Below are 25273 nucleotides of genomic sequence, written 5' to 3'. Positions count from 1 at the left end.
AATACAATTCATTATTATCATTGTTATTACCATACAGAGAATCAGACAGAAATGCAGGCTACTCTCTGCCTCCTGGCCTCTTTGCATATTCAAGCTTGTCTCAAAATACAACACTGCCTCTTTAAGACAAAAAAAGATCCTTACCTAACGCGCACATGAAGCCTAGAAATGGAACTAGGAAGCAATCACCCCCACATTGCTTACCAAAATAAGCTATAACTTGGTTAATAACTTGCTAACTAGCAAATCATCAAGAAATGTGCACACGTGGTGGCTACTGTAAACGTGGCTCTGCGCTCTGAAAGATCGCAAGTCAGAGTAATTATCCTCAGATGCACAATACCTACCACGACTCGATCTTGTAAAGTTCGATTTGTTTTGTTGCATTGAAAGGAACTGATTTTATTTTGATTCGATCACAGTTCCCACATTCTAAGAGAAATGTTGATATGTTTATGGGAAGATAGTGTAAACTAATGGGGCAACTCTAGTGAACGTCATTCTGCGTCTCTGTTGGCTGGCAATTATTCTGTGTGTAAGAGGAGCTGCGTGACCGTGCACGCACAGTTAGAGGGAACATTGGACTCAGGCAAGTCAGACCATTGATATGGTATTATTGTAAAAAATGATGTCCATTGTCCAGCACTGAGAGGACAGTCATGTCCAAGGTGTCAACAACTGTTCAGGAAGGATGTGGTTCCTCCTCTGACACTCCATCTGTGAAGGACTTGGTGAAAATTCTCTTTGGTGGCAAAAGATTTGGCAACCCAGTGGATGAAGTTTGGACTAACCTTTTCATTGGGGACATGTAAGTCATGCAGTATTATTCCTTCACAAATTGCCCTTTACAAGCTAACTGAATTGCATGTGAATAACAATCTTATTTGTAGCTTAGTTGGTAGAGCATGGGCTTGCAAAGGCAGTATAGTGGGTTCGATTTCTGGGACCACCCATATGTAAAAGAATGGATGCACACATAATTGTAAGCCACTTTGGATAAACGACTCTGGTAAATTACATTTTATTATTACACAGCTTATTGCAATTATTTTAATGTTTCTCTCAATGTTTACAAGGGATTTCGGAAGGACATACTATGAAAGAAATATATGAGATTCAGTTTTTTTTCTGCAGGTCTGTAGCCAATGATCGATACAGCATATGGAAACTTGGAATCACTCATGTCCTGAATGCTGCCCATGGGAGGCAGCACTGCCTAGGGAGCCACACTTTCTACGGGTCAACAGTGGACTACCATGGAGTGCCTGCTGACGATTCACCATCTTTTGACATTTCACTGTATTTCTATTCCTCTGCCGATTACATCCAAGATGCACTAAACACAGCAGACGGTAGGCAAGCATAGCCATCCCATTTAGTAGTTTACAGTCATTCGATTTTGCATATAGGGCCGGTTTCACAAACACAGATTAAACCTAGTCTTGGACTCAAAGGTTTATTCTTAATCTGTCTCTCGGAAAACTGTCCCATAAAGTATGTCTCACAATATCAGTTTTACGCCAAAATGTAAGCCTTTCTGTATACCCAGTTAATTAAATAATCAGATCTATGCAGAAACAGAATTCTCCTTTTCCTTTATTTTCCGAGATAGTCACCTGTTGAAGTGTCTTGGTGTAAGGAATGTGTTTTTGATCAGATGGACCCCTTTAATTAATACTTTGAAGTGCTATCATCTGAGGATACAATGTACATCTTGCTGTATATGTTTTTACCCAAATACATTTTATTAAACTTTTTTTCCCTCGTCCACAGCCAGGATCCTGGTCCACTGTGCTGTAGGTGTGAGTAGGTCTGCTTCTCTGGTGCTGGCCTACTTGATGATCCATCACCACTACTCCTTGCTAGATGCCATCACAAAGGTCAAAGAGCACAGGTGGATCTTTCCAAATACAGGATTCCTAAAACAACTCAGAGCGTTGGATAAGAAACTGCACACAAAGAAACAGGAGAAGAGGTGAATATGAAGACAGGTCAACATTATACTACAAAGATCACTTAGATACTAAAAGTCAACCCTTTTAAACTGATGAAATGTCAATTCCTTAATAAGCTCTGTCTGCACAAGGCAATTCGATTTCTTATTTTGACTGTTGACATTTCACTGGAAATAAAATAGTTTGTTTGGCTTTTTAATATATTATATTTGATTGACTTACAATAAATAGGCAGCACTGTGTCACAAATGTCTTTCTGTTCCTGCCAACACTACTGTATACTGTAGAAAACATTTGCACTTGTCCAACATTTGTCCATAATGATGTGTAAAATGATCAGTGCTTAATCTCTGTTTGTAGTTTATTGAATTAACATTCTCACGGTGAGTCCCAAATGGCACCCTATTCCCTATATACTGCACTACTTTTGATCAGGGCCCTGGTCCTGGTCAAAAATTGTGCCCATTTGGGATGCACCCCCAGAGTGGTGTTAAAGGCAGAATCACAGTTCCAATTTACAGAGGAGGAACTTTTTGAAGCAATTAAATATAGTTGAAGTCGGAGGTTTACATACACTTAGGTTGGAGTCATTAAAACTTGTTGCTTGGAAAATTCCAGAAAATGATGTAATGGCTTTAGAAGCGTCTGATAGGCTAATTGACATAATTTGAGTCAATTGGAGGTTCAACTGTGGATGTATTTCAAGGCCTCCATTTAAACTTAGTGCCTCTTTGCTTGACATCATGGGAAAATCAAAAGAAATCAGCCAAGGCCTCAGAAAAAAAATTGTAGACCCCCACAAGTCTGGTTCATTCTTGGGAGCAATTTCCAAACGCCTGAAGGTACCATGTTCATCTGTACAAACAATAGTACGCAAGTATAAACACCATTAGACCACGCAGCCGTCATACCGCTCAGGAAGGAGACGTGTTCTGTCTCCTAGAGATGAACGTACTTTGATACGAAAAGTGCAAATGAATCCCAGAACATCAGCAAAGGACCTTGTGAAGATGCTGGAGGAAACAAGTACAAAATTATCTATATCCACAGTAAAACGAGTCCTATTTCGACATAACCTGAAAGGCTGCTCAGCAAGGAGGAAGCCACTGCTCCAAAACCGCCATAAAACCTCCATTGCAACGGCACATGGGGACAAACATTGTACTTTTTGGAGAAATGTCCTCTTGTCTGATGAAACAAAAATAGAACTGTTTGGCCATAATGACCATCGTTATGTTTGGAGGAAAAACGGGGAGGCTTGCAAGCCAAAGAACACCATCCCAACCATCAAGCACGGGGGTGTCAGCATCATGTTGTGGGGGTGCTTTGCTGCAGGAGGGACTGGTGCACTTCACAAAATAGATGGCATCATGAGGCAGGAAATTATACGGAGATATTGAATCAACATCTCAAGACATCAGTCAGGGTGTTAAAGCTTGGTCGCAAATGGGTCTTCCAAATGGACAATGACCCCAAGCATACTTCCAAAGTTGTGGCAAAATGGCTTAAAGGCAACAAAATCAAGTTATTGGAGTGGCCATCACAAATCCCTGACCTCTATCCCATATAAAATTTGTGGGCAATTCTGAAAAAGCGTGTGCGAGCAGGGAGGTCTACAAACCTGACTCAGTTACAGCAGCTCTGTCAGGAGGAATGGGCCAAAATTCACCCAACTTATTGTGGGAAGCTTGTGAAAGGCTTCCCGAAACTTATGACCGAAGTTAAACCATTTAAGGGCAATGTTACCAAATACTAATTGAGTGTTTGTAAACTTCTGACACACTGGTAATGCAATTAAATAAATAAAAGCTAAAATAAATGATTCTCTCTGCTATTATTCTTACATGTCACATTCTTAAAATAAAGTGGTGATCCTAACTGACCTAAAACAGGGAATTTTTACTTGGATTAATTGTCAGGAATTTTGGAAAAACTGAGTTTAAATATATTTGGCTAAGGTTTATGTATACTTCTGACTTCAACTGTATTCTCAGTCTGGAAAAACACCAGGGTTTGATGGTATACCAGTAGAGTTTTTTCAGACCTTTTTTGTTACTCCTATAAATATGGTAGACTTTCAGGTACTCAACAAGAATGTCTGATTTCATTACTACTGAAAAAGGACCCATGTGGTAAGTATAAAGATCCAGTCCATTAAAAAAATTGGAGGCATTTTACACTTCAATGTTGTGATACGAAAATTCTGGTGAAATGCATAGCACATAGAATATAAAAGGGTTTACCAAATATATATTTCTTTACATGGATGATATATTGGAGATAATATAAGACAATTACTTGAAACAATTGAACATTATGAAACATCAAAGATACCAGGCCTGGTCTTCATAGCAGATTTTGAAAAGGCATTTGATAAAGTACGACTAGAATGTATGTATAAATGCCTGGATTACATTAATTTCAGTGAATCGCTTATACAATGGGTTAAGGTTATGTACAGCAACCCCAGGGGTAAAATAGTAAATAATGGTTACTTCTCAGAAAGTATTGAGCTTTTAAGAGGAGTAAAACAAGACAGTCCGTTGTCTCCATATCTATTTATTATGGCCATTGAAATGCTAGCTATTAAAATTAGTTCCAATAAGAACATCAAGGGGATAGAAATCCAGGGGATAAAAACAAAAGTGTCAATGTATGCCGGTGGCTCAAGTTTTTCTAAAGTCTGCAATCTGGATCCCTGCACAGTCTCATTGAAGATCTTGATCAAGTGCACCTTATTTCGTATTGAATTGTTAAAAGACAGTGTTTACACTACCTTGTAGTTTACCAATATAAAGGGCGGATAGTGAAGTAGACATACTTGGTATTCACATCTCAAAACATAAATTAATTTACCACAATCAATTTCAATAGAAAGTTTGCAAAAATAGATAAGATTCTGCAACCTTGGAGAGGTAAATACTTGTCTATTTATGGAAAAATAACATTGATTAACTCTTTAGTCTTATCACAGTTTACTTACTTACTAATGGTGCTGCCTAGTCCAGACAACTCCTTTTATGCATCATGAGCAATATTTCATTTTATTTGGAATGGGCCAAAATACCAGCAACAGTGTGTGAAAACCTTGTGAAGACTTACAGAAAATGTTTGACCTCTGTCATTGCCAACAAAGGGTAATAACAAAGTATTGAGATAAACTTTTGTTATTGACCAAATACTTATTTTCCACCATTTTCAAATAAATTCATAAAAAATCCTACAATGTGATTTTCTGGATTTTTTCCCCTCATTTTGTCTGTCATAGTTGAAGTGTACCTCTCTCATATTTTTAAGTGGGAGAACTTGCACAACTGGTGGCTGACTAAATACTTTTTTGCCCCACTGTATGTAAAATGTGTATGCAAAATGTGTATGTAAAATGTAAATGTATATGTAAAATATATGTATATGTATCAGAAAATCTGTAAAAAACTAAAAAGATAGGTGTTCTCCGAAGAGGGGGTGTGGTGGATGGGTAAAAAAAAATATGAAAAAAAAAATAAGATCAGCATGCCCAATGCCAAGAGTCGGCTGCCACCCACCATTGTTTTAGTAAAAAAGCTGGAGAAATTGAATCACTCAAATTAATAGACAGAGCTAGTTTTATAGTTGTAAGCATGTTGTGAGGCTATACACTCTTTGTTTACATTTACAATGTTTACAAACATAGGAGTAAAATAAGTTATATTTTGGATAATACAGTTAAACTAAGCTCACGAGGCATTTATAAGTTATATTTGTCAATAATCATTAATACTACATTGGATATCTTTACAGGCAGACTAATAAAAATAACTTCCACGTGCAACATGTATTTTAGAACTACATCTGGATTTGTCAAAAGGACCTCAACCCAGTCCCACAGTCCTTGGAAAGCACATTAAATAGTTATACATTAACTACTTCCAAAAGTCTTACCTTGCAGAATGACACTGGCTCCTCTCAGAGAGCCTCTTCACCAGAGGACAGGAAGTATGGGATTTATGTGACAGCCAGGCAGCCTCTCTCTCTCTGCAAAGGGACCTTAAATGAGCAAAGGCAATGAATTGTGGACCCTATATTTAGCTCTCTGAAAGGAATAGAAATGCCACAAGTTGAGACGGGCAGTCATGTATGATATTAATAAGACGGAGGCCTCTCACTAATCCCTCTCCATCACATTGTTTTCTCTGCTCTTCTCATCTTCTCCTCTCCAAGGAAGGTTCTCATGCATTGTATTATGGGTATGAGCAGATCGTCTACCTTAGTGTTGGCGTACCTCACGTTGTATCATCATATCTCTCTCCATCGTGCCCTTCCGAAAGTAGTCCAGAAGAGAGTCATTTACCCTAACAGGAACTTCCTGATATTGCTGATGGACCTAGATCTGATATCTGTAGAGATGAGAAGTTCAGACATTTCTAGAATTGTTTTGGTGCGCAGAAGGCCCAACTTGAATCTTGGGATTGCCCCTTTCACAGCACCAATAGTTCACGCTTTGTGGGCTACGCACCTTTTTTTCCCAAGCTGTATATGTCGGCTCAATCAGAAATTACCTTTCAATTTCAAGTAAGCTACAATGCGGATCTACAGCTGATCGGATTGAATCACAGCCTAAGTAATAAGCCTTGTCCAAGACAAAATAGTGCTGAGCTGGACTATGTTAAGAACTATCATCAGTCAATTAATACCAACACAAAACAACAACCAGATGGTAGGCAACATCCACCACGCTGAGCCTCAACACGGGAGCCCCTCATGGGTACGTGCTTAGTCCCCTCCAGTAGTCCCTGTTCACCCACAACTGCGTGGCCGCGCATTACTCCAACACCATCATTAAGTTTGCAGATGACACAACGGTGGTAGGCCTGATCACCGATAACGATGAGACAGCCTACAGGGAGGAGGTCAGAGACCTGACAGTGTGGTGCCAGGACAACAACTTCTCCCTCAACGTCAGCTAGATAAAGGAGCTGATCGTGGACTACAGGAAATAGAGGGCCGAGCATGCCCCCATCCACATCGACAGGACTATTGTGTATCAGGTCGAGAGCTTCAACTTCTTCTGTGTCTACATCACTAAGGAACTATTATGGTCCACACATCAAAACAGTCCTGAAGAGGGCACAACAATGGCTCTTCCCCTTAAGGAGGCTGAAAAGATTTGCCGTGAGCCCTCAGATCCTCAAAAAATTACACAGCTGCACCATTGAGAGCATCTAGACTGACTGCATCATCGCTTGGCATGGCCACTGCAAGGCATCCAACTGCAAGGCGCTACAGAGGGTAGTGCGTATGGCCCAGTACACCACTGGGGCCAAGCTCCCTGCCATTCAGGACCTCTATACCAGGCAGTGTCAGTGGAAGACACTACAAATTGTCAAAGACTCCAGCCACCCAAGTCATAGACCGTTCTCTTTGCTACCGGACGGCAAGTGGTACCGATGCAAGTCCTGAACAAACAGGACCCTGAACAGCTTCTACCTTCAAGCTATAAGACTGCTAAATACTTAGTTAAAAAGTTATCCAATAGCTACCCGGAATATCTGCATTGACCCTTTTTGCACTAACTCTTTTTATCTCATAAAATACACTGCTGCTACTGTTTTATCTATACGAGTCACTTTATCCCCTACCTATTAGTGCATACAGTATCTATGTCAATTACCTCGTACCCCTGCACATCGACTCGGGAACTGGTACCCCACGTATATAGCCAAGTTATTGTTACTCATTGTGTATTTATTCCTTGTGTTATTATTTTTCTACTATTTCTTGTTTTTTCTCTCTCTGCATTGTTGGGAAGGCCTGTCAGTAAGCATTTCACTATTAGTCTACACCTGTTGTTTAAGAAGCATGTGACAAATACATCTGGAAAAAAAATCATAATAATTGAAAATGGACCAAATGTAAAAAAATGCAGGAGAGTGAGTAATTTCAGAATTTTTTATAATAGTTTTTTTCCCAAGGAATTTACATTTTTATCATATTGAAATGAAGATGCTTAAAAGAGAAAGTTGATATTTACATCAAGTGAAAATAAATGTCAATTAACTTTCTTATGGATAAACTACCTTAAAACAAACATACATTGCCTTGCGAAAGTATTCGGCCCCCTTGAACTTTGCGACCTTTTGCCACATTTCAGGCTTCAAACATAAAGATATAAAACTGTATTTTTTTGTGAAGAATCAACAACAAGTGGGACACAATCATGAAGTGGAACGACATTTATTGGATATTTCAAACTTTTTTAACAAATCAAAAACTGAAAAATTGGGCGTGCAAAATTATTCAGCCCCCTTAAGTTAATACTTTGTAGCGCCACCTTTTGCTGCGATTACAGCTGTAAGTCGCTTGGGGTATGTCTCTATCAGTTTTGCACATCGAGAGACTGACATTTTTTTCCCATTCCTCCTTGCAAAACAGCTCGAGCTCAGTGACGTTGGATGGAGAGCATTTGTAAACAGCAGTTTTCAGTTCTTTCCACAGATTCTCAATTGGATTCAGGTCTGGACTTTGACTTGGCCATTCTAACACCTGGATATGTTTATTTTTGAACCATTCTATTGTAGATTTTGCTTTATGTTTTGGATCATTGTCTTGTTGGAAGACAAATCTCCGTCCCAGTCTCAGGTCTTTTGCAGACTCCATCAGGTTTTCTTCCAGAATGGTCCTGTATTTGGCTCCATCCATCTTCCCATCAATTTTAACCATCTTCCCTGTCCCTGCTGAAGAAAAGCAGGCCCAAACCATGATGCTGCCACCACCACGTTTGACAGTGGGGATGGTGTGTTCAGCTGTGCTGCTTTTACGCCAAACATAACGTTTTGCATTGTTGCCAAAAAGTTCAATTTTGGTTTCATCTGACCAGAGCACCTTCTTCCACATGTTTGGTGTGTCTCCCAGGTGGCTTGTGGCAAACTTTAAACGACACTTTTTATGGATATCTTTAAGAAATGGCTTTCTTCTTGCCACTCTTCCATAAAGGCCAGATTTGTGCAATATACGACTGATTGTTGTCCTATGAACAGAGTCTCCCACCTCAGCTGTAGATCTCTGCAGTTCATCCAGAGTGATCATGGGCCTCTTGGCTGCATCTCTGATCAGTCTTCTCCTTGAATGAGCTGAAAGTTTAGAGGGACGGCCAGGTCTTGGTAGATTTGCAGTGGTCTGATACTCCTTCTATTTCAATATTATCATTTGCACAGTGCTCCTTGCGATTTTTAAAGCTTGGGAAATCTTTTTGTATCCAAATCCGGCTTTAAACTTCTTCACAACAGTATCTCGGACCTGCCTGGTGTGTTCCTTGTTCTTCATGATGCTCTCTGCGCTTTTGACGGACCTCTGAGACTATCACAGTGCAGGTGCATTTATACGGAGACTTGATTACACACAGGTAGATTGTATTTATCATCATTAGTCATTTAGGTCAACATTGGATCATTCAGAGATCCTCACTGAACTTCTGGAGAGAGTTTGCTGCACTGAAAGTAAAGGGGCTGAATAATTTTGCACGCCCAATTTTTCAGTTTTTGATTTGTTAAAAAAGTTTGAAATATCCAATAAATGTCGTTCCACTTCATGATTGTGTCCCACTTGTTGTTGATTCTTCACAAAAAAATACAGTTTTATATCTTTATGTTTGAAGCCTGAAATGTGGCAAAAGGTCGCAAAGTTCAAGGGGGCCGAATACTTTCGCAAGGCACTGTACATCTACATAACTGTATGTTGAATAAAATATGCTGCAATATTATGTTTTAGATTCATTTTATTATTGACTGACATAATAATAAGTTCTATGGATGTTCTGAAAGAATACTTTTTTCAGGTTTCAAGATTATTTGCCATGAGTAACACATTTTCACATTTTCTGCATTGTGTCAAAATGAATGAGGTAATCTCATACCTTCTGCACACAAAGTAAAGGAATGTCATTTTCCATTAACAGAAACATAGAAAGCAAGAGCAGTACTTCATAAAGTTATTTTCTTGCTGCCGACAAAACCAAACAGTGTGTCCTCTAACGCTGTCCATACCTAGTGGTAGCCTAGCTCACATAACTTTTGGGGTATGCAGAAGATGATGCCAGAATTATTTTGAGCTGAGATCATTCAGATATTTAAATAGAAAGAAAAAGTTGCATGGTAGATGACACTACTAGTACCTACAGACAGTTGTGCCGCTAGCCTACATGTACAAGAGCTCCTATTTAATAAGATTTCCTGACAAGAAACACTACAAGGCAAGTGTGTCTATTATTTCATCTGTCTAATATACATTTTATAAGCTGTCTGTTGTTCAGTAATCTCTTCACAACATCAATTTGGATATAAAGTCACGTCCAAAAGTATTGGCACCCTTGATAATGATGAGGAAAAAAGACTAAATTCATCATACAAATGCTGAGCTACTTTGCATACTCCACATTTTTTTTTACCTTATATTCTTTTATACTAATACAATTGCGCAGAGAGAGATTTTGTTGATCAAATAATATTTTTTTTCTCAAAAAAATGTATGTAAAAAAATTATTGGCACCCCTGTTTTCAATATGTTGTGCACCCTCCTCTTGCTAGGATAATGACACAGCCTTTTTCTATAATGTTTTATGATATTGGACAACACATTGGGAGGGATCTTAGACCATTTCTCCGTGCAGAATATTTTCAGATACTTTATATCCCATGGTCTGTGCTTGTGGACTGCCCTCTTCAATACCAGCCACAGGTTTTCAATGGGGTTCAAGTCCAATGACTGAGACAGCCATTGCAAAATGTTGATTATGTGGTTAACTATTTCTTTGTGGATTTCGGTGTGCTTGGGGTCAATGTCTTGCTGGAAGATCCACTTCTGACCAAGTATCCACCTCCTGGCAGAGGCAACCAGGTTTTGGCTAAAATGTCCTTGTACTGGGTAAGGTTAATGATGCCGTTCGTCTTAACAAGGGCCCCAGGACCAGTGGAAGCAAAACAGCCCCATAACATCAAAGATCCACCACCATATTTTACAGTAGGTATGAGGTTATTGTCTGCATATGCATCCTTCTTTCGCTGGTGTGCATGACCAAAGACCTCTATTTTCGGCTCATCTGACCATACCACCCCGTTCCAGTACAACTGCCAATGCCATTTAGCAAACTCCAGGCATTTACATGTGTTGGTTACTCTCAATAAAGGCTTTTTATATGGCAACCCTTCCAAATCGCCTATTGGCATGGAGGTGACGTTTAATTGTAGATTAGAGACTTGGTGACCCCAAAATGCAACTAAGTTTTGTAATTCTCCAACTGTGGACCTTGGACATTTCTTTGCCTCCCAAATCATCTTCCTCACTGAGTGGGGACAAGATACAAATGCACCCTCTACCAGGAACGCTTACCACTGTTCAAGTGGTTATTGCCCTAAAAGTGGTTAGTGGTATATTTCTGGGGGTTTTTCTCAATTTTTATGTACCCATTGCCAGATTTATGATAGTCAACAACCATTTGTCTCTTTTCATTTGTGAGTTCTTTGCCTTTCCATATGGTGATGGATGACAAATGTATTTTACACACGTGTTACCTTATTTTTTTATACCACAGTAGAAGGTCACAATACAGTTCCTTAAACTGAGATTAATTTAAAAGAGTGGAATGTTAATGCATATTTAATTTTGTTTGATTACAGCCCTTAGCCCTGGTATATTGGCCATACACCACACCTCCTCGGGCCTTATTGCTTAAATATACCATGGCTAAGGCACGACAGTCCCTGGATACAACCCTTAGCCATGGTATATTGGCCATACACCAGACCTCCTCGGGCCTTATTGCTTAAATATACCACGGCTAAGGCACGACAGTCCCTGGATACAACCCTTAGCCATGGTATATTGGCCATACACCAGACCTCCTCGGGCCTTATTGCTTAAATATACCACGGCTAAGGCACGACAGTCCCTGGATACAACCCTTAGCCATGGTATATTGGCCATACACCACACCTCCTCGGGCCTTATTGTTTAAATATAACACATTATAATCAGAAAAAACGTATGTACTGGACGTCATTGCATGGTTAATTCCTCAATCCTCTTTTTAAAAATGTGTTTATATCTAGAGCAAACCCCCGAAGCAAAAGAGGAACTGTAATTCATGAACCCTGCAAGAGGAGGGAGACTAGAGGTAAGTTGAGGTAAAAACACATTTTGATTTACCCTCGGTGTTAAACATGGGCACTTTCCCACACACACAGCATTTTTAATTACACAAAAGTGAAGCAGAGAGGAGCAGGAAGAACAGGTTAGCCTGAGGCTATAGAAGCAGAGCTACAGCTCAACATGGACATAAGGGAAATCAGCTTTGCGCCCCTGACTTGGGGGGGATTTTTATTTTATTAGGATCTCTTTAAGTCCTCATTAGGACTACTCTTCCAAGAGTCCTTAAACATTACAATACAATTTACAATACACTATTTTATGTGGAAATGTGATTGTAACAAATAACATACATAATACACTGACATATTGACCAGATAAATACTATTGACAGTCTAACATAGTCATGCACAACCTTCCAATTTATCATATTTAAGTGGTTTTAAAGTACTGTTTGAATTTATATTATATTTCTGGTTTGCTCAGACAAATTATTCAATGTATTTATTGTTCTGAATCTAAATGTTATTTCAACTATTTCTCTTTCCTGCCGGGATAAGACAGATGGACAATATTATCCTGGTATTTACTGAAAGTCTGATATCAACTGAATGTTGTTGTAATTGAAGTTTAGCCGTTTTAAAATGGTGTACATTGTGAAATAAAAATACATTTTCTTCAATTATCTTGTTGATTGATGACCACCCAAGAGCACCTTAAAACAATCCTTGTTGCTTTGTCCTGTGCAATCTGCAGCCTCCTAATCTCACTTACTGATGCATTTCCCCAGACCACAGAACAGTAGTTCACCTGACTCCCAATTAATGCTTGGGTTCTTTGCTTAAGAATCTTTCCTGGTAAGTATTTAGCTGTCCTTCTGATGAGGTGTTTATTATTTTATTACATAGATTCGTTTTTTTTTTTTTAGACGACCACGATGAACAGTTGTCTAGCTGCACCCCTAGTAGTTTAGTTTCTGCCACTTCCTCAATTTGTACTCCCCCATGCTTAATCACATACCGTGTTGTTGGCCTTTTCCTTATGGAACAGACCAACATAACTTTGGTTCTCTTAGCATTCAAAACAAGTTGGTTCCAGCAAACCCACTCCCTGATATTTCCCAGATCTACTTGTAGAGCTGGCTGTACCTGTTGAACAGATTGTCTTGCTGTATAAATTGCAGTATCATCTGCAAATATAGTACTTTGAGATTCAGATAAGGCATAAGGAAGGTTGTTGATATATAAACTTATCAAAAAAAGAAACATCCTCTCACTGTCAACTGCATTTATTTTCAGCAAACTTAACACGTGTAAATATTTGTATGAACATAAAATTCAAAAACGGAGACATAAACTGGACAAGTTCCACAGACATGTGACTAACAGAAATTGAATAATGTGTCCCTGAACAGGGGGGGGGTCAAAATCAAAAGTAACAGTCAGTATCTGGTGTGGCCACCAGCTGCATTAAGTATTGCAGTGCATCTCCTCCTCATGGGCTACTGCCTGTTCTTGCTGTGAGATGTCACCCCACACTTTCACCAAGGCACCTGCAAGTTCCCGGACATTTCTGGGGGGAAATGGCACTAACCCTCACCCTCCGATCCAACACGTCCCAGACGTGCTTAATGGGATTGAGATCCGGGCTCTTCGCTGGCCATGGCAGAACACTGACATTCCTGTCTTGCAGGAAATCACGCACAGAACGAGCAGTATGGCTGGTGGCATTGTCATGCTGGAGGGTCATGTCAGGATGAGCCTGCAGGAAGGGTACCACGGGGGGGGAGGATGTCTTCCCTGTAACGCACAGTGTTGAGATTGCCTGCAATGACAACAAGCTCAGTCCGATGATGCTGCGACATACCGCCCCAGACCATGACGAACCCCCCGCCTCCAAATCGATCCCACTCCAGAGTACAGGCCTCAGTGTAACGCTCATTCCTTCAACGATAAACGTGAGTCCGACCATCACCCCTGGTGAGACAAAACCGCGACTCATCAGTGAAGAGCACTTTTTGCCAATCCTGTCTGGTCCAGCGATGGTAGGTTTGTGCCCATAGGTGATGTTGTTGCCAGGGATGTCTGGTGAGGACCTTCCTTACAACATGCCTACAAGCCCGCAGTCCAGCCTCTCTCAGCCTATTGTGGACAATCTGAGGACTGATGTGATTGTGCATTCCTGGTGTAACTCGGGCAGCTGTTGTTGCCATCCAGTACCTGTCCCGCAGGTGTGATGTTTGGATGTACCGATCCTGTGCAGGTGTTGTTACACGTAGTCTGCCACTGTGAGGACGATCAGCTGTCCGCCCTGTCTCCCTGTAGCTCTGTCTTATGCGTCTCAAAGTACAGACATTGACATTTTTTGTCCTGGCCACAACTGCAGTCCTCATGCCTCCTTGAAGCATGCCTAAAGCACGTTCACACAGACGAACAGGGACCCTGGGCAGCTTTCTTTTGGTGTTTTTCAAAGCCAGTAGAAAGGCCTCTTTAGTGTCCTACGTTTTCATAACTGTGACCTTAATTGCCTGCCATCTGTAAGCTGTTAGTCTTAACGACCGTTCCACAGGTGCATGTTCATTCATTGTTTATGGTTCATTGAACAAGCACAGGAAACATTGTTTAAACCCTTTACAATGAAGATCTGTGAAGTTTTGGGGATTTTTATGAATACTCTTTGAAAGACAGGGTCCTGAAAAAGAGACGTTTATTTTTTGCTGAGCTTATATTACGGAAGGATGTGGGTGCTTGGCCACGCAGTCGTGGGTGAACAGGAACTACAGGAGGGGACTAAGCACACACCCCTTAGGGGTCCTGTTTTGAGGAGCAGTGTGGCAGATGTGTTGTCATTATGACAGTGTTATTTAAAATATGCTGAAAAAAAACATGACAGTAAAATAATTAATTACAACAAAGATTTAAGAAACGAACAAAGACACTTCTTGGCATTGTATTAATGTAGTTGTGTTATTGTATTGTATCGGAATCACTGATAAAAATGTAAATGTGTGACTCCAAAAGCAGACTGAGTGGGAGTTCTACCAGCAACAGGAGTTTCAGACCACCACCATCACCACCCAGACAGCCAGACATGCTCCAGGGCATGGACAGCATCAGCAGTTGTTTGGGGGGTTCGGAGGGGGCAGAGAGCAGGTACGAGACTCCCCCAGCCTCAGAGCTCCAGAGGCTGATGTGGACCAAACCAGGGACCAGTGACCATATGGATGAGGTCCAGCCCAGGATCTACATAGGAGACATGTAAGACAACTCATCCTCAAAATAATAGGCTACACTGTAAGTGCCACGTAGCAGATGCTTGAGTTGATCAATTTTTTTTTGTAAGTATACACTACCGTTCAAAAGTTTGGGGTCACTTAGAAATGTCCTTGTTTTTGAAAGAAAAGCACATTTTTTGTCCATTAAAATAACATCAAATTGATCAGAAATACAGTGTAGACATTGTTAATGTTGTAAATGACTATTGTAGCTGGAAACGGCAGATTTTTTATTAAATAGAAAGAGTTTTCTAATGATCAATTAGACTTTCAAAATTATAAAACCTGGATTAGCTAACACAACATGCCATTGGAACCCAGGAGTGATGGTTGTTGATAATGGGCCTCTGTGGGCCTATGTATAGTTGAAGTCAGACATTTACATACACCTTAGCCAAACACATTTAAACTCAGTTTTTCACAATTTCTGACATTTAATCCAAGTAAAAATTCCCTGTTTTAAGTCAGTTAGGATCACCACTTTATTTTAAGAATGTGAAATGTCAGAATAATAGTAGAGATAATTATTTCAGCTTTTATTTAATCACATTCCCAGTGGGTCAGAATGCTACCAAATACTAATTGAGTGTATTGCCTTTAAATTGTTTAACTTGGGTCAAACGTTTCAGGTAGCCTTCCACAAGCTTCCCACAATAAGTTGGGTGAATTTTGGCCCATTCCTCCTGACAGAGCTGCTGTAACTGGCTCAGGTTTGTATGCTTCCTTGCTCGCAGACGCTTTTTCAGTTCTGCTCACACATTTTCTATAGGAGTAAGGTCAAGGCTTTGTGATGGCCACTCCAATACCTTGACTTTGTTATCCTTAAGCCATTTTCCCACAACTTTGGAAGTATTATCCATTTGGGAGACCCCATTTGCGACCAAGCTTTAACTTTCTGACTGATGTCTTGAGATGTTGCTTCAATATATCCACATAATTTTAATACCTCATGATGCCATCTATTTTGTGAAGTGCACCAGTCCCTCTTGCAGTAAAGCACCCCCACAACATGATGCTGCCACCCCCGTGCTTCACAGTTGGGATGGTGTTCTTCGGCTTGCAAGCATCCCCCTTTTTCCTCCAAACATAACGATGGTCATTATGGTCACTTAGAAAGAACATTTCTAAGTGATCCCAAACTTTTGAATGGTAGTGTATGTGATCTTTTTTCATCACTTAGACTGAAGCCTTAGAACTTATTAACAATGTATGCAGTTTTGACAAGCCCACACTGTAAAACATTATGTCAAATGGCCAGTAAGTTACCATAATTTATTTTACAGTACAAATACGGTTATCCACTTTACAGTAACAAAAATGTCACTGTGATCTAATTTACAGTACCAAGTAAGTTACTGTAATCCAATTTACAGTATATTACTGGAATTACCCAGTGACATATTACCCAGTGTTTTTTTTAAACATTTAGGCCATATAGTGGGCACCACCTGTCCTTAGCAACTTACTGTCAGTGCATTCAGCCAAGGTTCATAAATGAAACACATATCAGTCATAGCAAGTAAAACTTTTCTGTAACTGTTATTGAAAATGTTGTTGTAGTTAAGAATACATTGGTCTTAAACATTTATGTAATTACAAGATATTTTATGATACAGTGTATCTCAATCTCTGGATAGTGCCAACACAGTATTGAGATATTCACAGTAACTTGATGTCAGCTTCCTGTAAATTACTATAATGTCAAAGCAATGAAAGACAGTCACTTTTACAGTATTGTACTATTACACTAAGAATGTCAGCCCAGAGGAAGCCCAAAAAATTGTCATAGACTGTTACCGCACAGCAAGTGGTACCAGAGCACCAAGTCTAGGACCAAAAGGCTCCTTAACAGCTTCCACCCCAAAGCCATAAGACTGCTGAACAATTAATCAAATGGCCACTGGACTATTACATTGACACCCCCTCCATTTGTTTTGTACACTGCTGCTACTCGCTGTTTATTATCTATGCATAGTCACTTCAACCCTACCATTCATGTACAAATTACCTTGACTAACCTGTACCCCCGCACATTGACTCGGTACCGGTACCCCCTGTATATAGCCTCATTATTGTTATTTTACAGTGTTACTTTTTATAATTTTTTACTTTTGTTTATTTGGTAAACATTTTCTTTACTCTTTCTTGAATTGCACGGTTGGTTATGGGCTTGTAAGTAAGCATTTCACGGTAAGGTCCACCACACCTGTTGTATTCGGCACATGTGACAAATAAAGTTTGATTTGATGTTACTTTAATTACAAGGGATTGGAGCAAGCAGGTTGGATACCAGGCATTTGAATACTAGGTGTTTTATATGACTTGCACTTCTAGAGGCCTAAAATGGACATGGTTAAATATTCAAAATATTAACATTTTAAGACCCGCTACCATTCTGATCTGTCCCCTATATACATTTGATTGTTAGGGAACTACTACACATATCATAAATTGGCACAGATCTTTCACTAACGGATGCAACAAATATAGCCGCTGACAAGGCAAGCCTTAAAATATGTTAATGAGCCAACGATTCTTTCCCCTCCAACAATATTTTTTCCACAATTTACAATATGCTGCATTACATATACAGCGAAACAGCAATACAGTACTCTTGTTGAATTGTATTGAAATCCAAATCAGAAATTGCTAATAGTGAATATGTAATTATATATTACAGCATACCATCTGATATTTGGTGTTTTATATCACTTCTACTTTATGCCTCAATAAAGGCTTCTAAACTGACAGTGGCTACATGGCATAACAGATTAAAAGGACATGGTAGCCAGTCAACCATTAGAGGTTTGAGACTTTTTGCCATTTTGAATTACAGTATATTACTCACAGCAATTGGCCAGTAAGTTACTGGAGATTTTCAGGACAAGGTTTGTAGAATTCCTAAAATACAGTATGTTACTGTATTATGTAGCCGGTACAGCATGCACAATCACGGGTGCAACAAATCTAGCCTTTTACAAGGCACAACTTAAAATATGTTAGAGCCAAAGACTCTTTCCCCGCCACAACATCCAACCATATTCAATTATGTATTTTACTGTACATTCTACAGTGTTTTACTGTTGAAATGACAGAAGTCTTACAGTGCAGAAGTGACATATGTCACAAGGTCGTGGATTCAATTCCTGCAAGAAACTGATTAAAGTGTCTGCTAAGATGTGATGTGATTCGAGGTGACATGGTTACAACCAGAGATTAAAATACCCTGGTAAGACTTTACTTATGACTCTTTATGTCAAGCATACACAGGCTAAATGAACACTATGTATCACCACTAAAATGGCACCGGAAGAAATGGCAGCAGTTTTACGGGCGCCCAACCAATTGTGCTATTATGTGGGGTTTTTTGCGTTATTTGTAACTTATTTTGTACATAATGTTTCTACAACAGTATCATACAGCAAAAAAGAGCTTCTGGATATCAGGACAGCGATCACTCACCTCAGATAAGACTAAGATTTTTTCCACAAAGACGACGCACAAGACATTCTCCAAACACCCCACAGGGCCGACATCCCCGCTATTTGCAAGAGGAAGCAACGCAGGTATAGAGAACAAAGAGCCGGATGCCTGGTCAGGACCAGGAGAAGGCGACTGGGAAAGCTGCCATTACCGTCAATACTACTCGCCAATGTGCAATCACTGGACAATAAATTAGACGAGGTACGATCACAAATATCCTGCCAATGGGACATCAAAAACTGTAATATCCTATGTTTCACAGAATCGTGGCTGAATGACGACATGGATATTCAGCTAGCGGGATATACGCTGCACTGGCAAGATAGAACAGCACACTCTGGTAAGACGAGGGGGGGGGGCGGTCTGTGCATATATGTAAACAACAGCTGGTGCACGAAATCTAAGGAAGTCTCTAGATTTTTCTCGCCTCAAGTAGAGTACATTGTGATTATTTGCAGGCCACACTACGTGCCTAGAGAGTTTTCAGCTATACTTTTTGTGTCTGTTTATTTACCACCAAAAACAGATGCTGGCACTAAGACCACACTCAGTCAGCTGTATAAGGAAATAAGCTATCAGGAAACCACTCACCCAGAGGCGGCGCTCCTAGTGGCTGGAGACTTTAATGCAGGTAAACTTAAAATCAGTTCTACCTAATTTCTATTAACATGTTAAATGTGCAACCAGAGGGAAAAAAATTCTAGATCACCTGTACTCCACACACAGAAACACGTACAAAGCTCTCCCTCGCCCTCCATTTGGTAAATCCAACCACAACTCTATCCTCCTGACTCCTGCTTACAAGCAAAAATTAAAGCAGGAAGCACCAGTGACTCGGTCTATAAAAAAGTGGTCAGATGGAGCATATGCTGCACTTCCTTGACTGTTTTGCTATCACAGACTAGAACATGTTCTGGGATTCTTCCGATGGCATTGAGGAGTACACCGCATAAGTCACTGGCTTTATCAATAAGTGCATCGAGGACGTCATCCCCACAGTGACTGTACGTACATACCCCAACCAGAAGCCATGGATTACAGGCAACATTCGCACTGAGCTAAAGGGTAGAGCTGCCGCTTTCAAGGTGCGGGACTCTAACCCGGAAGCTTACAAGAAATCCTGCTACGCCCTGCGACAAACCATCAAAACAGGCAAAAGCGTCAGTACAGGGCTAAGATTGAATCATTCTACACCGGCTCCGACGCTCATCTTATGTGGCAGGGCTTGCAAACTATTAGACTACAAAGGGAAGCACAGCCGAGAGCTGCCCAGTGACATGATAAGCTAAATCACTTCTATGCTCCCATCGAGGCAAGCAACACAGTGCATGAGAGCATCAGCTGGTCCGGACGACTGTGTGATCACGCTCTCCATAGCAGACGTGAGTAAGCCCTTTAAACAGGTCAACATTCACAAGGCTGCGGGGCCAGACGGATTACCAGGACGTGTGCTCCGGGCATGTGCTGACCAACTGGCAGGTGTCCCTGATTGAGTCTGTAATACCAACATGTTTCAAGCAGACCACAATAGTCCCTGTGCCCAAGAACACGAAGGCAACCTGCCAAAATGACTACAGACCTGTAGCACTGACGTCCGTAGCCATGAAGTGCTTTGAAAGGTTTGTAATGGCTCACATCAACACCATTATCCCAGAAACCCCAGACCCACTCCAATTTGCATACCGCCCAAACAGATCCACAAATGATGCAATCTCTATTGCACGCCACACTGCCCTTTCCCACCTGGACAAAAGGAACACCTATGTGAGAATGCTATTCATTGACTACAACTCAGCGTTCAACACCATAGTGCCCTGAAAGCTCATCACTAAGCTAAGGATCCTGGGACTAAACACCTCCCTCTGCAACTGGATCCTGGACTTCCTGACAGGCCACACCCAGGTGGTGAAGGTAGGTAGCAACACATCTGCCACGCTTATCCTCAACACTGGAGCTCCACAGGGGTGCGTGCTCAGTCCCCTCCTGTAATCCCTGGTCACCCATGACTGCATGGCCAGGCATGACTCCAACATCATTAAGTTTGCAGACGACAACGGTGGTAGGCCTGATCACCGACAATGACGAGACAGCCTATAGGGAGGTGGTCAGAGACCTGGCTGGGTGTTGCCAGAATAACAACCTATCCCTCAACGTAACCAAGACTAAGGAGATGATTGTGAACTACAGGAAAAGGAGGACCGAGCACACCCCATATCATCGGCGGAGCTGTAGTGGAGCAGGTTGAGAGCTTCAAGTTCCTTGGTGTCCACATCACCAACAAACTAGAATGGTCCAAACACACCAAGACAGTCGTGAAGAAGGCACGACAAAGCCCATTCTCCCTCGGGAAACTAAAAAGATTTGGCATGGGTCCTGAGGTCCTCAAAATGTTCTACAGCTTCAACATCAAGTGCATGGTTGCGTCACTGCCTGGTACGGCAATTGCTCGGACTCGACCGCAAGGCACTACAGAGGGTAGTGCATACGGCCTAGTACATCACTGGGGCAAAGCTGCCTGCCATCCAGGACCTCTACACCAGGCGGTGTCAGAGGAAGGCCCTTAAAAAATTGTCAAAGACCCCAGCCACAGACTGTTCTCTCTACTACCGCATGGCAAGTGGTACCAGAGTGCCAAGTCTAGGACAAAAAGGCTTCTCAACAGTTTTTACCCTCAAGCCATAAGACTCCTGAACATGTAATCAAATGGCTACCCGAACTATTTGCATTGTGTGCCTCCCCCCAACCATTATTTTTACTCTGCTGCTACTCTGTTTATCATAAATGCATAGTCCCTTTAACTATACATTAATGTACATACTACCTCAATTGGGCCGACCAACCAGTGCTCCCGCACATTGGCTAACCGGGCTATCTGCATTGTGTCCCACCACCTGCCAACCCCTCTTTTATGATACTGCTACTCTCTGTTCATCATATATGCAGTCACTTTAACCATATCTACATGTACATACTACCTCAATCAGCCTGACTAACCGGTGTCTGTATGTACTTTTATAGCCTATCTTTTTACTGTTGTTTCATTGTTCACCTAACACCTTTTTTTGCACTATTGGTTAGAGCCTATAAGTAAGCATTTAACTGTAAGGTGACCAGGGAGGTGACCTGTTGTATTAGACGCACATGACAAATACATTTTGATTTGATAACCAACCAGACATCTTTAGAACAATGATGTCTTAAGATGTCTCAAGTCAGACACCCGATGGCTGGGTATTACCAATACCACTTACATGGTCTTGTGTGTTGTTAGGTATGCAGCCAAAGACAAGAGGACACTCCGGACTCATCACATCACCCACGTCTTGAACGCAGCGGATGGGAAGTTTAATGTGAACACAGGTGCCAGCTACTACAGGGACACTAAAATATCCTACCATGGAGTGGAGGCATTCGACATGCCCTCATTTGACCTCAGTACATTCTTCTACTCTGCGGCCAAATTTATCAAGACCGCCCTGAGCTCACCCACCAGTAAGCAATCAGCCAACCAGTCAATCAAATCAACCAATCAAATGTATATTACAAAGCCCCTTTTACATTATCAGTTGACCAAGTGCTTTACAGCCAGCCAACCTAATGATCTTTTTTTTACCATGCAGAGGGCATCATCTCTGACTTTCTATTCTGTGCATGTTTTTTGCTCTGTATCATTTTCTCTAAAATTACCTTTGAGATTACATTGTTTGTGAATGAATTATATTCAAACATCATTAGTCTGTTAGTTCCAACAACATGCAACAATCCTACCTTCCATTCCATTAGCAGTTAAAATGCAAATCACAAAGCTGCTAAAACATAATATCAAGCTAATATCATACCCCACAGTAATCTCCTCATAAGCCGGGGACCTTGGACAAGAATATTGACTTTAAATAGATTTTTCTGGTAATTTGTAAGCAACACTTTCATTGGACATGGAAATTACAAAATTATGTTTGTGGCCTTGTGCTTTAGCAGAGCTGCTACTTCCTGTCCTCGTTATGCAGAGTGCATCCGGTATCTGACATGAAAGTTTTAAGATGTGCGTTCCAAATGGCACCCTATAGCCTATTCCCTATGGGCCCTGGTCAGAAGTAGTGTACTATGTCGGGAATAATTTGCTATTTGGAACGCAGGTTATGCCTCCCCTCCTCGACATGCTGACTGACTGGCTGATCGGACTAGCCCTCTAGTGTGTAGCAGGGCCTACAGTAATCCCTAGCAGAAACACACAGCCTGGAAGACAGTTCAATTACCCGCTCCCATGGGCCCTAAGCCCCAAAGCATGATAAGAAACCACGGATTACCGTGTGTAGAAACATTTGTTGCAACATTGTTGAAAGAAAACTTTTGGGGAGGTAGGCTATTTAGAAATTACTCCATTTTGATATTAAGCCTACAGGTCTGTAATGCTGTTTGACAAAAAAAAATACACAATATGAAATAAACAACAAGTCATCTATGAGATGTTATTCTACTAAATATGATACAGTAAATGTTGCCAGGGATTTGGGTGAGCCAAGACATCACTTTGGTAAACAAAATAGATACAGTATTGCCGTACTTACTGTATGTAAATATGTTTTACATATGATGAAATTACCCATGTACCTGTGTCCTCCTTCAACTGAATGAGAGCTAAGTGTGCAGCCTTTCTTCTCTCCCCGGCCCTGGCAGGTAATGTGTTGGTCCACTGCGCGATGGGTCTGAGTCGCTCGTCCTCTCTGGTCCTGGCCTACCTGATGATCGATAAGAACCTGACCCTGGTGGATGCCATCAAGGCTGTGGCTGCAAACAGAAACATCTGTCCCAACGCAGGATTCCTGGAGCAGCTCCGAGACCTGGACAAACAACTCCACTACCAGGCTAGACGACAATGAGAACACGTTTTTGATGAGACATAGATGGATAGTCTAATAGTGTAGAGGGGACGACTGTGCAGTCACTATACTCATACTGTAGATGGTTTTATTATTTTGTGTAAAGATGTGTCAGAAATAAATCCATTGCTAATGTGATCAACACATTCAACTTTTCTCATAGAAAATTGTTGTCTAAAAACAATTACAAGCCACCGGGGTCTGGATGGATGGAACCTGGATGGAATATTACTGATGATAATAGCGTACGATAATGCCACATCTTCAATTTAAGTCTACTAGAAAGTGTTTGTCCTCAGGCCTGGAGGGAAGCTAAAGTCATTCCGCTACCCAAGAATAGGAATGCCCCCTTTACTGGCTCAAATAGCCGACCAATCAGTCTGTTAACAACCCTTAGTAAACTTCTGTAAAAAAATGGTGTTTGACCAGATACAATGCCCTTTCACAATAAACAAATTCACAACAGACTTTCAGCACACATATAGGAAAGAACACTCAACAAGCATGGAACTTACACAAATGACTGATGATTGGCTGAGAGAAATTTATAAAATTATTGTGGGGGTTGTCTTGTTAGACTTCAGTGCAGCTTTTAACATTATTGATCATAGTCTTCTGCTGGAAAAACCTGTGGGTTATGGCTTTACACCCCCTGCTATATTGTGGATAAAGAGTTACTTGTCTAACAGAACACAGAGGGAGTACTTTAATAAAAGCCTCTCAAACATAATCCAGGTAGAAGCAGGAATTCCCCAAGGTAACTGTTTAGGCTCCTTGCTTTTTTCAATCTTTACTAACAACAAGCCACTGGCTTTGAGTAAGTAAGTCTATGTATGCGGATGACTCAACACTATACACACACACACACACACACACACACACACACACACACACGTCAGCTACTGAAATGCAATTGAAATGACTACAACACTTAAAGAGCTGCAGTTAGTTTAGAAATGGGTAGCAAGTTAGTACTAAATATTTCCAAAACTGAAAGCATTGTATTTAGGACAAATCATTCACTAAACCCTAATCCTCAACTACATCTCATCATGAATAATGTGTAAATTGAGAAAGTTGAGGTAACTAAACTGCTTGGAATAACCCTGGATTTTAAACTGTCATGGTCAAAAAATACACCTTATGGAACAGCGGGGACTGTGAAGTAACACACATAGGCACAGACACATGATAACAAACTCACTATACATACACTTAAACATGGATTTTGTGTTGTAGATATGTGGTAGTGGACTATGGGCCTGAAGGCACACACTTAATATGTTGTGAATTCTGTAATGACTGTATTGTAATGTTTTTAAAATTGTATAACTGCCTTAATTTTGCCAGAGCCCAGGAAAAGTAGCTGCTGCCTTGGCAGCAACAATAAATACAAATACAAAGACTTGTGTGATACTTGTTACTTCACAATAATGAGTACAAACCGAAATGAACAAGTGTACCTACAGAGACAATGAACAAAACCACAGAAATAAATTATAAAAGTTAATAAAAACACATTCATTAGAACCAATGTTCTTCTTTCTACGACAAACCAACAT

The 25273-nt window shown here is 40.7% G+C and overlaps 1 protein-coding gene across 6 annotated transcripts; it reads left to right on the top strand.

Moving 5' to 3' along the window:
• Positions 1 to 152: 152 nt before the first annotated feature.
• Positions 153 to 25028, top strand: LOC110502811 (dual specificity protein phosphatase 13). 6 transcript variants are annotated; one of them, XM_036960518.1, is made up of 7 exons: positions 153 to 808; positions 1135 to 1352; positions 1774 to 1975; positions 12038 to 12112; positions 15095 to 15331; positions 22103 to 22191; positions 23509 to 25028. In XM_036960518.1, the coding sequence occupies exons 1-7, from the start codon at positions 660 to 662 to the stop codon at positions 23709 to 23711; spliced, it is 1173 nt and encodes a 390-aa protein (XP_036816413.1). In that variant the 5' UTR covers positions 153 to 659; the 3' UTR covers positions 23712 to 25028. The 6 variants fall into 6 exon arrangements, 5 of the variants coding, with proteins under 5 accessions (XP_036816413.1, XP_036816412.1, XP_036816414.1 ...); XM_036960517.1 differs by having other exon boundaries at positions 154 to 808; positions 15098 to 15331; positions 22103 to 22323; XR_005039204.1 differs by having other exon boundaries at positions 155 to 808; positions 12038 to 12102; positions 22103 to 22323.
• The last annotated feature ends 245 nt before the right edge of the window (positions 25029 to 25273 follow it).

The sequence above is a fragment of the Oncorhynchus mykiss genome, chromosome 23, assembly GCF_013265735.2.
Source record: "Oncorhynchus mykiss isolate Arlee chromosome 23, USDA_OmykA_1.1, whole genome shotgun sequence".
Lineage (NCBI taxonomy): Eukaryota > Metazoa > Chordata > Actinopteri > Salmoniformes > Salmonidae > Oncorhynchus > Oncorhynchus mykiss.
The sequence above is the reverse complement of the archived record's forward strand: the minus strand, read 5'-3'. Positions and strand labels throughout refer to the sequence as shown.

Coding starts and splice junctions, on each gene's coding strand:
- LOC110502811 (XM_036960516.1), top strand. CDS start 660: ATGTCCAAGGTGTCAACAACTGTTCAGGAAGGATGTGGTTCCTCCTCT. Junction 12,113..15,094: donor GAGACTAGAGGTAAGTTGAG/GTAAAAACACAT, acceptor TGACTCCAAAAG/CAGACTGAGTGGGAGTTCTA. Junction 22,324..23,508: donor CGCCCTGAGCTCACCCACCA/GTAAGCAATCAG, acceptor CGGCCCTGGCAG/GTAATGTGTTGGTCCACTGC.